At 31.8% G+C, this 12,261-nt stretch overlaps 2 protein-coding genes and 1 long non-coding RNA gene across 7 annotated transcripts; 2 read left to right on the top strand and 1 right to left on the bottom strand.

Moving 5' to 3' along the window:
- Window positions 1-817: 817 nt before the first annotated feature.
- On the bottom strand, window positions 818-2,303 carry LOC143427041 (putative SERF-like protein). The gene is made up of 3 exons (XM_076900857.1): window positions 2,217-2,303; window positions 1,524-1,635; window positions 818-1,409 (listed from the first exon to the last, which is right to left on the bottom strand). Exons 1-3 carry the CDS (start codon window positions 2,221-2,223, stop codon window positions 1,331-1,333), a joined length of 198 nt encoding a protein of 65 aa, XP_076756972.1. The 5' UTR covers window positions 2,224-2,303; the 3' UTR covers window positions 818-1,330.
- A 912-nt stretch (window positions 2,304-3,215) lies between these two features.
- On the top strand, window positions 3,216-4,265 carry LOC143426850 (uncharacterized). The gene is made up of 2 exons (XR_013102195.1): window positions 3,216-4,139; window positions 4,225-4,265. It is a non-coding gene; the product is annotated as an uncharacterized LOC143426850 (long non-coding RNA).
- Window positions 4,266-4,714: 449 nt separating this feature from the next.
- Window positions 4,715-12,255, top strand: Rasgap1 (Ras GTPase activating protein 1). 5 transcript variants are annotated; one of them, XM_076900849.1, is made up of 17 exons: window positions 4,802-4,924; window positions 5,495-5,686; window positions 6,651-6,771; window positions 6,848-7,117; window positions 7,229-7,385; window positions 7,501-7,685; window positions 7,804-8,139; window positions 8,341-8,542; window positions 8,644-8,862; window positions 8,948-9,072; window positions 9,154-9,285; window positions 9,509-9,550; window positions 9,631-9,737; window positions 9,826-10,069; window positions 10,253-10,594; window positions 10,764-10,982; window positions 11,723-12,255. In XM_076900849.1, the coding sequence occupies exons 2-17, from the start codon at window positions 5,632-5,634 to the stop codon at window positions 11,730-11,732; spliced, it is 2,766 nt and encodes a 921-aa protein (XP_076756964.1). In that variant the 5' UTR covers window positions 4,802-4,924; window positions 5,495-5,631; the 3' UTR covers window positions 11,733-12,255. The 5 variants fall into 5 exon arrangements, with proteins under 5 accessions (XP_076756961.1, XP_076756964.1, XP_076756963.1 ...); XM_076900848.1 differs by having other exon boundaries at window positions 10,764-11,012; XM_076900846.1 differs by lacking the exon at window positions 11,723-12,255 and having other exon boundaries at window positions 4,715-4,837; window positions 10,764-11,677.
- The last annotated feature ends 6 nt before the right edge of the window (window positions 12,256-12,261 follow it).

The following is a 12,261-nucleotide window of genomic DNA, read 5'->3' as shown; positions in this document are numbered from 1 at the left end:
ACATTAAATCATGACATTAATAACGGTGTTTGCCTCAAATCAAGAGAGCATCACATTCGCTCAATTCAATTAAGTAAATACTCAACAACATGTAATGCTGTTCCTTATGTATGAAAAATTTGATGATCTATGAACAACTAATAAGAGGAAAACCTTGTAGATGCATTAGAAATGTGAAACGATCTAGCAGTAATTAAAATAAAAAATAAATGATTTTTTGTCTACCTAGAAAAGTAAGTCACATTATTTTTAATTATAAACAGAGTACTTTGTGAGGGTTTTAGTGTCTTTAGAGGCTGTATAATGTGTATTACTTTTCCTTTTCCATTCTATTAAGATTTTCGCTTCCATCAAGCGTTATACATAAGAATTACACGTTAATATCCAGCGTGTTTTTACATTTTGAACTGGATATTCCAAATATTTGTAACTTTTGGTCAACACTTTCAAGCAGTAATAATAAAAGAATATGTTAAACATGTACCCTCTCGGGAAAGTGCAATAAAAGTATACCCATATAATGATCAGCTAAAAATCCTTCTTAATCTATACACAGCTTTAAAATACTTTGTTTTCCTCTTACATATGCGCATCATTTTCTCAATATTGACCATATATGTTCAAAAAATTTTGTTCTTCATGTTTTCATGTTATCTCAATATAAAATTGGAACTTACTTTGTTATGAGACTGTAATGAATATCAAAACAACCAAAAAATAACACATAACTATATACAACTGTATGTACAACAAACAGTTTATTACACACATATTAATTAAACAAAATTATCACTTTAAATAAGAGAATCTAAAATACTTATTTTAAAATCGAACAATTTATTACGAGCCAAACAGAATGACAAAAGTACATATCGTTTTTATCTTTACATATTATACTTTGTGAAAGTCATTTGCACAATATATTAAATAACTGAAAGCTTGAATTTACAAATTGAAAATTATTGCTACAGATATCCTTATATTTAATTAATTAATATCCTTATATGTCTAGATGAACCAGTCAAATGCGCATTTTTCTTTTTAACCATTACAATGTAGGTAACAATAGTTCTATACACACTGACTATTACTTGTTTTGCGAACAACATTTAAACAACATGATTACAATTAACTAAATTGTAATATGTATACTGTGATACACAGTCTGAAGTATATTTTCTATAATTGAAAAACACTATGTACGAATTCTCTTTATGCACTCACATCAAGCATAGCTTTGGTGCCTTATAATGAAACATTTCAAAAACATAGTTAAAATTTTATCCTTGAATTCAGTCGGAAAATTTGTATGTCTCATAGTAGAAGAGAATTATCTTGCACCCTGCTTAGTTTTCTCTTGTTGATCTTGCTGTTTCTTTAGTTGTTTCTCTCTCATTCGTTCCGCATCTCTGGAATAACAAACACAATATCCAAATAACTTCTGGCACACAATACATCTATAAAGTATCTTGTTAACTGCTGTACATGATAACGCAACATCTAAATGTATTATGTATTATCACCTTGCTTTCCGCTGTTCCAATGAAAGGCCTTTATTACTGTCTTGTTCGGCAGCAGCCTTTTTCACAGTTTTTTTCATATTTTTGGCCCGTGCTAATTCTCGTTGATTTCCTCCTATGTCAAAGAAACAAACACATTCACACACATTTGAATGTATCTCGACACAAAATGCAAAATTGCATACAGTGAATTATAACCAAAATAAATTCGTCAAGAGAAAACAATGAATAGCAAACATAAAATTAGACATATCAAATTATGTAGAGAATTTTCTGGAAGTATCAACTTAAACATGTCTAACCTAACAACTAAGATAAGAGAAATCATACTACTCATTGTGTACAGAATATAATATTTACATTTGTACAAAAATATAAAACGAAAAACAAAGCAAATCTAAAACATAATACAATGTAATGAATAAGAAACATAAAAAACAATAGACAACTAGGAAAACAACAAAATCTTCTAAATACGAGAAACGGATAAAAGCAAAGTTATACTTATTAGAAATTGACTATATTCGTATAAACAACCGACCGCAGTATAATTTATGAGAAAATTCAGCCTGATGTATTGTGTGTTCGATGCTTCAGTTACTCACGACTGGTCAGCGCAAAATATACACTGCTCTGACTCCTCTCTATTATTATCTTCCAAGGATTTAAATCAGCGCAATATTAGTAATTACTTACGGGTCATTCTTTCAGTTCTTGATCTCCGATAAGCAAGTACTTAAAAGTTTGGCCCCAATTAAGTGCCACGAAAAAGCACGGCCCGTATACCGTCCCCCCTTTGCAGTCGTTGACTAATTTCTTAACCAAAATAAATCTTGCGTCGCCTCAGTTGATGAACACCGACCCGGATGCCATCTATGCGTTAGATCGAACTTTATGTTGACATTTTCAAAATGGATGGAAATAATCGTTTGCGAAGGAATGTTCAACAAATAAAAGAAAAGAAAGAAACAACGGATAGAACGGACTATAGGTAGAGACGCTTTGTGCAATAATACAAGATTACTTTATAATTACCAGGTATTTCACTTTTTTAACCATTACTAGTAGTAAAACTTCTTTAATCTCTGTTTTTAATAATTATGCGTTAGGTTACATTGAACGCGTGAAGATGTAGCATTATGTATAAATAATTTGTATAAATTGTAACAGAAATGAATTCTACAGAGTACTACATGTGGAATGAGCGAAAAAGGTAAATTAAATCTTATTAGAGAAAATCCTAAGTCAGGGCGCTGTTCAATTTCATTTCTAACGAACATAAGCGCCCGCCATTTTTCCAAACAGATTTAAATACCAGTCACGGGTAAGCGACAGTCTGAAACACTGTTAACTTTTCGTAATCATTAATATTATATTTTCAGCATACGATTTATAATACTTTAAACCATATTCGAGAAAGAAAGGATCATTAATACCATTGGCCATCAACAAACAGTTCATAATTATGTTGGATTTTTGGTGATCGAATGTAAAAACGCATGCGCAAACAACTACCATCAGGTGTTCATAATTGATCATTTAATATTATTTTCCTGCCATTGTACATGGAATTTGCACAACAAGTTACAAAAAATATATATGTATGAATATATATAATATAATTGTAATGACTGATGAACATCACATACATATAATACTGAATTTATTGTAATAGACGATTTGATATGATTTCTTTTTAGGTTAAATTCATTTTAACTCGAAATGTCTAATCGTAGCAGCGATTTTTGGTGTTTGTGCGACTGTCAACACTATTTTGTTGATCGATCGGTGATAGCCGTTGGTAATCTCTACGCTTATCGGTGGCTGTAAAATGATCGCTGGCATTAAGTAGTTTGCTACCTTACAAACACAGGTACTGGCATGTGACGTAGACAGTCATTAAAACAGAGGTAGGGAGTACAATCTCGTGTGCGTTCAAGCCATAAGATTTTTGTTTTTCTTTGTGCGGTTTGTACACTGTCTATACGTATACATTCATATAGCTTTTTACCCATTGGAAACTATTAACCCTTAGGATATCGGCGTACAACAGGTCATCTCATGAATCTAGCAGGATAAAACCTTATTTCTGTCGTATAGAAGTATCCTATAGAGATATAAAGTATAACTCAAATATTAATGAATTTAGCAATACTGTTAATGGTTTCACCGGTACTACTAATTTGTAGATCATTATGCAAGAGGCCCCTGACATCGATACTTTTACGCGATATAGTAAAGGACACCGTTCTAGGCCGCTCAAGGCCACCTTTTCCTTTCATTCTTTAAAGAATCGGAGCATCTATAACTTCGATGCATCGCGAATACTCAACATAAACGTAACGATAACTGTGCGCGTGACCTTGAACAATCTATACTGGTACCCTTTACTGTAGTAATAGTGTTGCTGTTCTAAATAGGTTTCATCCCGCTAAATTCACGAAATGGTCCACAGTGCGGCGATTTGATGCTCTCGCGGAGGCTTGTGCCCACGTCTACAGTAACGTCTCGTTTATAGCAACTGTAAAAGCATTTGTTAGTAGCGATTCCAGCAGCTCCATCAACTCTCAAGGGGAGAAATAGAATTCTGAGCTCAGATCAGTTCAGTAAATAAATAGAGTTGAGTGTGAAGAGAAGGCCAAAGCCGCTCCTCGACCGCCAAAGCCGAATTAAATTTTTATAACTTTCTTTCTTTCATCAATAGAAGTGACTGCAGTGGGTTATTGCAATCTTATCAATTGGAATGTGTCCAATACAAGATCTATCAAATTATAATTTTATTAAACAAATTTTCAAAATATGATTTATGAGAGCATTACGGTGATATGAATTTATTTATCCAATAACGATCAATAGAACTCTCATGATAACATTGGCTTGCATAATAATATATATTAATATGTCTGGCGATATATAACAACCTAAATTTGACTGAGTTTTAAAAGATGATGTACAGAAGAAAAAGAATACAGCAAGTAAGCGTACTAGTAAACATATCAATTTTTTAATTTTTTCTATCAAACGGTATACGAATACAGGGAATAGCAATTTACTGTATAAGTATTAATAATTTATTGTAAATGTTTTATACTTTTTAAATATCTATGGAACGTCTCGTGCGTTTATTCTTGTTTCACACATTGCGATTGTATAATGATGATAATAAAGAAAGAGAGAAAGAAAAAAAGGCAACAAAGGCGGGAGGGGAAGGCAACGTGGTTTATAGAGTTCCACAAAGAGTGAGAAGCAAAGAGAAACGGAGAGGAGAGGAAACAGGCCATTGCGCCATCAGGAAGTGGCTCACCACTTACACAAGTGTAGTTAACCATACTCCACATACAAGTTTGTTCTCATTCTACGACAGGCAGATAAACTTAACGCATTGAAATAAAGACAGAATATAGGTAGTGTACAAGAGAGGCGTGTTGAGAAGGACAGGAAATTACACGAATAGTAATTCTACCCTGCATACATGTCGATATTGGTCATTAAGAAAATACGTTCATGTGTTAAACTTAGATATGCATTAATTTTATATTGTAGTATTATAATATCCTCTCCTATTCAATGCAGTCTATCTCTTTGTTATTTTATTAATAGCAGAATCTTTTTATTGATATTAAAATGTTAAAATTTCAGCACGTGCACACGCACTTTTTTTAAATAATGTTAATTTTTCTTGTATACTATCTTCAATTTAAAGTTAAGAATTATTTTATACAAATGTAATTGATCGAGTTTGTTTAATAATATTTTGCGAATAGTATATCACTTTCTTCCAATAAGAAAATATAAATAATTTATGATAAAATACTAATTTTAATAAAAATAATATTAAATGTTCTCAATAAGAAAAAAAGATTAATAATATGATAAATGGTGAAACTGTGCGTAATCATAGTTTGATCATATGTATATATTTATTTGTTTGTTTAAATATTCACTATAAATACAACGTTATTAAATCTTTTCAGAAATATTCGATGTGCGTATCATTGAAGATTGGGCGCGTATGGAGCTTAGCACGGTCCTGTTTAAAATCCATTCACAGAATGAACGTACCGCCTTGCATTCTGTTCATGTACTCACTCAGTAGTGTCATGGAGGTAACATGGCCGAAGAGACGCGCCTAGTTCGCGTTGAAGAAAGACTAAAGATCAAAATTGGTACGAAAACTCGTTAAAAAACGTCGTTTTACAGTAATGTGAAAGTTAGGGAAGCTGTACGATGTGTCGATTTTATAGAAATACTATCTGAAAAAAATCTATTCCGTGTGCACGCGTGCTACTATTCATTTGGGATGTCACCGAATTTGACTTCTACTACTATACGCCTTTATTATTTAAATGAAAAACACACTGACCTGCGAGGCATTTTATTATCCCTTTTACGCGGTTAACAAATCTGTTGTACAGTCTTACGATGATGGTGCTTCTGCTAAATTTTAGTGATCAACACGTACGCGTACATTTTCAACTCCCACGCATCGTTGTCCTATGCGAATATATGTTTCTTATTAGTTAACACTAAACAGAATTGATTTATATTCATCGATATACTATAAAATGACTATTTAATACGAGGATATTAATTGATCTTCTTACGGTCGGCAACTTGCAAATTTTCTTCTTCCACTGTTTTACCAATAAATACATCGAGAATTGTTTTGTTCGTGACATAGTTTTACACACGCTATTATGACAGTACAAATTTCTGTGAATGCAAAAATCAATGTGTTAATTACTACGTCTTTTATACTGTTAGCGACGTTATTTTGTTCCACTAAAATAACACGTCTTTCTAATCACTTATTTTTATTAATCGCTTATATGTTTTATAAGACATTAAACATGTGGTACAATTGCAAGTTTTTGTTTTTATATATCGTAGCTTATGAACTATATTTAGAGCTATTTAAAATGTGAAACTGTTATTTTATTAATCAAATACTGTTTCTTTAATTGTTTGTCAGATTTTATAGAAGATTGGATTTTTATATATTTTTTAATGCGAAGTTCTATTCAATTTATAAATAAGGAATGAGTTACTTCTATTAGTTTGTATATGGTAAACATTTTGTTCATTTTTATGAAACGTACAGAAAGAATTTAATCCATCATGTATATTTAGGTGAGGTGAAAAATCTGCAAAGCAGAAATCATGGATCTCCTGGTGCGAGAGATGTGTATTGTGTGTTGTCACTGGATCAAGAGGAGATATTCAGGACTACTACAATGGAAAGGACTCTCAAGTAAATTTTACTTTTATTCAGCTATCAGCATTATTTTTAAGGAAACACATCTATATAATATGTTTTATTGATACAGTCCATTTTTTGGAGAGGAATTCCAGTTTGAAGTACCGAGGAAATTTCGTTATCTTGGCATTTATGTTTATGACCGGGATAGACATTTAAAACAAGATAAAATTTTGGGTAAGGTAGCAATAAAAAGAGAAGACTTAGCGACGTATCATAATAAGGAACATTGGTTTCCTTTGAGACCAGTCGACGCTGATTCTGAAGTGCAAGGTAAAGTACATCTGGAGCTTGCTCTTCAACCTCAGATTGGAAACGCTCAACCTAAACTTACAGTAAGGTAAATTACTCTTACGCACTAAGTTCTTTCTACAATCATTGTAGGAAAACTATACTCTGGAAATAAGTTGAAAGTACATTGAATATCTAGACACCTTGATTATTTTTACAGGATAATAGAATGTAGTGAATTAACTGTTAAAAACGGTGGCTGTGATCCGTTTGCAACTGTTACAGTCATCTATAGTAATGGTAAACAAGTATTAAAACGCACGAAAATAAAAAAAAAAACAGTATCGCCATATTTTAACGAAATATTCGTCTTTGAGGTAAAATGAAATTGCATTATGAAATGTTTACGTATTATTAAGTCGCTACGCACGAAACATGTATTTTTCGAAATATTTTCACATAATTATTTAGTTCTCCAATTTTTTTCCGTAGCTAGAAATAACAGAATCCAAAGAGAAGGATATTAACCATTATCCCGTTGAACGTGGAGAAGTGGGTGAAGTAGTTGTAGGTTTATGGCATTCATCTCCTGGTATGGGAGAACCAGCTTTTCTTGGTGAAGTTAGAGTTACTTTAAGAGGCCTACAAAAACAACCAACTAGTACAACCACTGCATGGTACTTCCCCTACAACTACTATAATTTTTGTATATTTGTCAAATTTAGACAATTCACACTGTTAGAATATTAAGTATTTTTTATACATTTTTAAGCAATGTATTTTCATTGTTTATAGGTATTTTCTGCAACCTAGGGCGGTAAAACATCGTCCAAATAAAATTTCAAACAGTTCTACACCACCTGGTGCACTCCCAGGACTAGGGTCATTGCGGTTAAAGATACATTATACAGCAGATCATGTTTTCCCATCTTCAATGTACGATAGACTTAGAAAATTGTTGCTACACAGCGTCAATGTTCAACCAATAACATCTTCTGCTGTATATATTTTGGGAGAAATTGTAGCAAGCAAAATGGAAGCTGCTCAACCGTTAGTTAGGGTGTTGGTACATTATGGACAATTAGTTTCTGTAATGCGTGCTTTAGCTAGTCATGAGATTTCTAAATTAACGTAAGTAAATGAATTTATACACGCTCATCTTATCTCGAAAGTTTGTGTCCTTTTTTAAATTAATATCATCTTTGAAATAGTTTAAAAAATATGTTTCAAATGCTATTAGATTGTTGTATAAGAAATTAACACACGAACTTTTCGAACAACTCATGGTATTTTGTATGATATGTAGACTGCAATTTACGATTCTTATTAAAGTGATCCAACAACAATATTTCGTGGTAATACGTTAGTGAGTAAAATGATGGACGAAGGTATGAGATTGGCTGGTCTTCACTACTTACATAGTACACTCAGACCAGCTATGGAGCAAGTCTTCTCTGAGAAAAAGCCATGTGAGATAGATCCAACAAGGGTAAAGGATGCGAATACAATTCAAACTAATTTGACGAATTTAAAGGTATATGAAATTACAATTAATAGTACGAGATGTTTTGGTTTGTATCATATTCATTGTGATATTGAACTACTAATGAACTGTCTTTTTATATGATTTAACAGGAATATGTTGAAAGGATATTTACTGCTATTACAACTTCTGGTGTACGGTGTCCGCCGTTAATGTGCGAAATGTTTTGGTGCTTAAAAGAACTAGCGGCGACACATTTTCCAAAAAATAAGGAAGTAAGATATTCAGTCATCAGTGGATTTATTTTTTTACGATTCTTTGCACCTGCGATATTGGGCCCAAGATTATTTGACATTACTACTGAACAAATTGTAAGATTGTCATCAGAAAAAGACAACAAGTCGATTAATACGAATTTATTGTACGATTATAAATGAATTATTACTTATATTTTAGGACTCTCAAACTAATCGAACGTTGACATTAATTTCTAAAACGATTCAAAGTCTAGGGAACCTAGTGAGTTGTAGGGGTGGAGCAGGTAGCGTATGTAAAGAAGAATACATGGAATGTGTGTACAGGTATACAGAAATAAATATTGTTTTGTGGTTTGTTATATAAACAAACAGATTTCGTATATTATTTATAGATTATTCTTTCAGAGAATTTTACACAGAAAGGCATATACAAGCGGTTAAACAATTTTTAGAATTGATATCTACTAGTAGTAATAGCAGTATCTCGAAGCAACGAACGAATAGTCAACAGGAACAACCAATTGTATTAAAAGAAGGGTAAGTCCAATTATTCTCTTCACTCTGTAATTGATAGACAAATATTTCATTTATAAATACAATAATTACAATAATAGTAGAAATATGTGTAATTATGTGTGTATATACATATAGTTTGTATATTATTGCCCTGTATGTTGCTAAGTATTAATTTTAACAAGGCAAGTTATATTCTTTTATATTCACAAATATAATTATTGCTAATCAAAAGCATTTCTAATAGAATATATTTTCTCCTCATGCATACTACTGATTGTAATAAGAGGTCTGTAATGACACCCTTAATGTTACTATTCATTTCCATGATACACTTAGATCAGTCTAATTATTGTTATTTAATTTCAGAGTAATGATTAAAAGGGCACAAGGTAGAAAGCGGTTTGGTCGAAAAAATTTTAAACAAAGATACTTCAGGCTTACAACACAAGATCTGACTTATTCTAAAGCGAAAGGTGAATAAATATGTTGTTATAGATGTGTTATAGATACGAGGCCTTGCTTTTTAATTTTTATAAATTACATGGATAATATATTTTGCAGGCAAAGAACCTTTATGCAGAATATCGCTCGAAGACATTTTAGCTGTCGAGAAGCTTCAAGAGGATTCTTTTAAAATGAAAAATATGTTCCAAATTATTCAATCGCAAAGGGTATTATATGTCCAAGCTGGAAATTGTGTAGAGGAGAAAGAATGGATTGATATTTTAACAAAGATTTGTCGTACAAATAGTAATCGATTAGAAAAATATCATCCAAGTGCATATATTAATGGCCAGTGGCTTTGGTATGTTAAATACGATATCTAAATTACGGATGTTTATATTATTGAAAATTTAACCGTTTAAGTGTCAGAACTGTCCGTGAATAGTGGTAGCAAAAATATAAATTCACATAAGCATTCGTAATCTAGAGATATAATTTTAGTCAACATATTGTCCTTCAGTTGCTAAATAAATATTGCTTGTAGTTGCAAAGCAGTAGCAGAGGTAGCCCCAGGATGTTGCGAAGTATCGCCAGGTGTAGAAGCTGGATTACGCATGGTTCTAGATCCAGATAGAGATTTGCAACGAATACATTCTTTAATATTTACGAATATGCCGCGGCTTGAAACTCTAATGAATGCGTGCGAGTGTCAAGCTGTTTATGGGGCAAATGAAATGTGTACTATACCTGGTGGTGGATCTCCTATAGAGGACGTGCCTTCTTGTATTAAAACTTTAACTGTATTAAGGGAAGCTGCGTACGCTTTACAGCACGAGCACAGAGTCTATCTTAGAAGGCTAGCACGCGATACCAAATATGGAAGCAAGTAAGTCTTTTAATAGATTAGTTCAGTTATAAAATATCTTTTGTTTTTACATTCTACTGGATATACATTAAGTTTGAATAATGGAAGCTGAACTATACCTGTCTAATTCGACAACGTAGAATTGCTCAGTTATTGTAATTGTAAAATATATTGTTGCTTGTTAATTTAGGCAAGCTCCAATTGGTGATGACAATTACCTCCATTTAGCCGCTAGAGCAGGGTTCGAAAGTCAATTAACAAAACGTGCTTATGAACTGGACCATTTAAGTCAGCATTATATAGAAACAGATCATTGTTACGATAGCGGGCTTTCCAAGCGAATAGAGGATCAACGATCGTATGATGGAACATTTAGGAAGTGTTTAGATTCTGGTTCGATTCACCATAGGTATGAGAACGAAAACAATTTACTAAGACGGTACGAAAATAATACTGACACTATTAGAAGTATCCAGAACGATCTCAAAACGTTTGATCATAGTTTAAATAATGCATTCATAACGGATAATTCCGAGAAAAATGTAAATTTAGAGAACAATAGAATTTTGGATAGTTCTAGTTTATTAACAACAGATGAAATTAACGTGTCATTACCAAGAAAGTTCAATAACTATGACCATACCAAAAGATTGAACGAATGCACAGTAACGAAGTTTAGAGGTGACAAACCTGATATATCTTGTAATTCTTTGAACGATCATATTAATTAAATTAGCTTTACACAATTCTGTTGCCAATTGAAATAACGTCTCAGTAGGCGATGTTTCGAAAAGTGATTGAAACGTTTCTATTTCGTTATCGTGCGCCGCAGAATATGACACTTTGTCACAACAAAATTTTTTATTTATTTATTTATGTTTTATTGTAAGCAAGCCAGACATACACAAGCGCAAGAAATAAATATAGTAGTGAACTGTGTTATTAGTAGATTAAGTTAGCAATCTCATCATTATTAAAGGAATGATATCATGACCAATAATCATTAAGACAGTTGCACATTTAATGTACAATATATTTCTAATTTATAATTATCGCGTTTCGTTTATATTTTTTATAAGATTATGGTAATTTATATTTAATCGTTATACTTCTAACAATTAATAGTATTTGTATAATTCTATTTTCTAGATGCTTGTGAAAACAACCAAAATACCATAGTACATATTGTACTTGAATATTAGAGAAATATAATGTTAGTTGTAATAATTTTTATATACTGAAATCAAATAACGCGCAATATATTGTATATATCAAACGTAAAACTGATACAGTTAATAATTTAATCTGTACAAACGGTAACGATGGTTTCCAAGTCTGCCTTTGTATCTTAATATAATTTACAGAAGAGAGATATGTATAATATTATAAATATTGTTATCTTTTAGGCCTTCTTTCTCGTGTAATCAAGAGTCACACAAAGTGTTAAACACTGTAACATTTTCATATTATTTATTTTTATCTTTTTCTCTTTATGCCTTAAGTATGTATGTGTAATGATTTGTATAAATCAGAGATATATGTTTATCTATCGCTGCATTTAATTTTTACGAACGATATTTCTACATCGAACCAACTGAATCGAATATTATTTATTTTAAACAAGTGCACAAAATTACGTTAGATTCATCTGCATTGATGTCATTTTATGCGCATATATACATTTGTAA

This window comes from Xylocopa sonorina, chromosome 9 (genome assembly GCF_050948175.1).
Source record: "Xylocopa sonorina isolate GNS202 chromosome 9, iyXylSono1_principal, whole genome shotgun sequence".
Lineage (NCBI taxonomy): Eukaryota > Metazoa > Arthropoda > Insecta > Hymenoptera > Apidae > Xylocopa > Xylocopa sonorina.
This window is presented reverse-complemented; position numbering and strand designations above follow the sequence as displayed.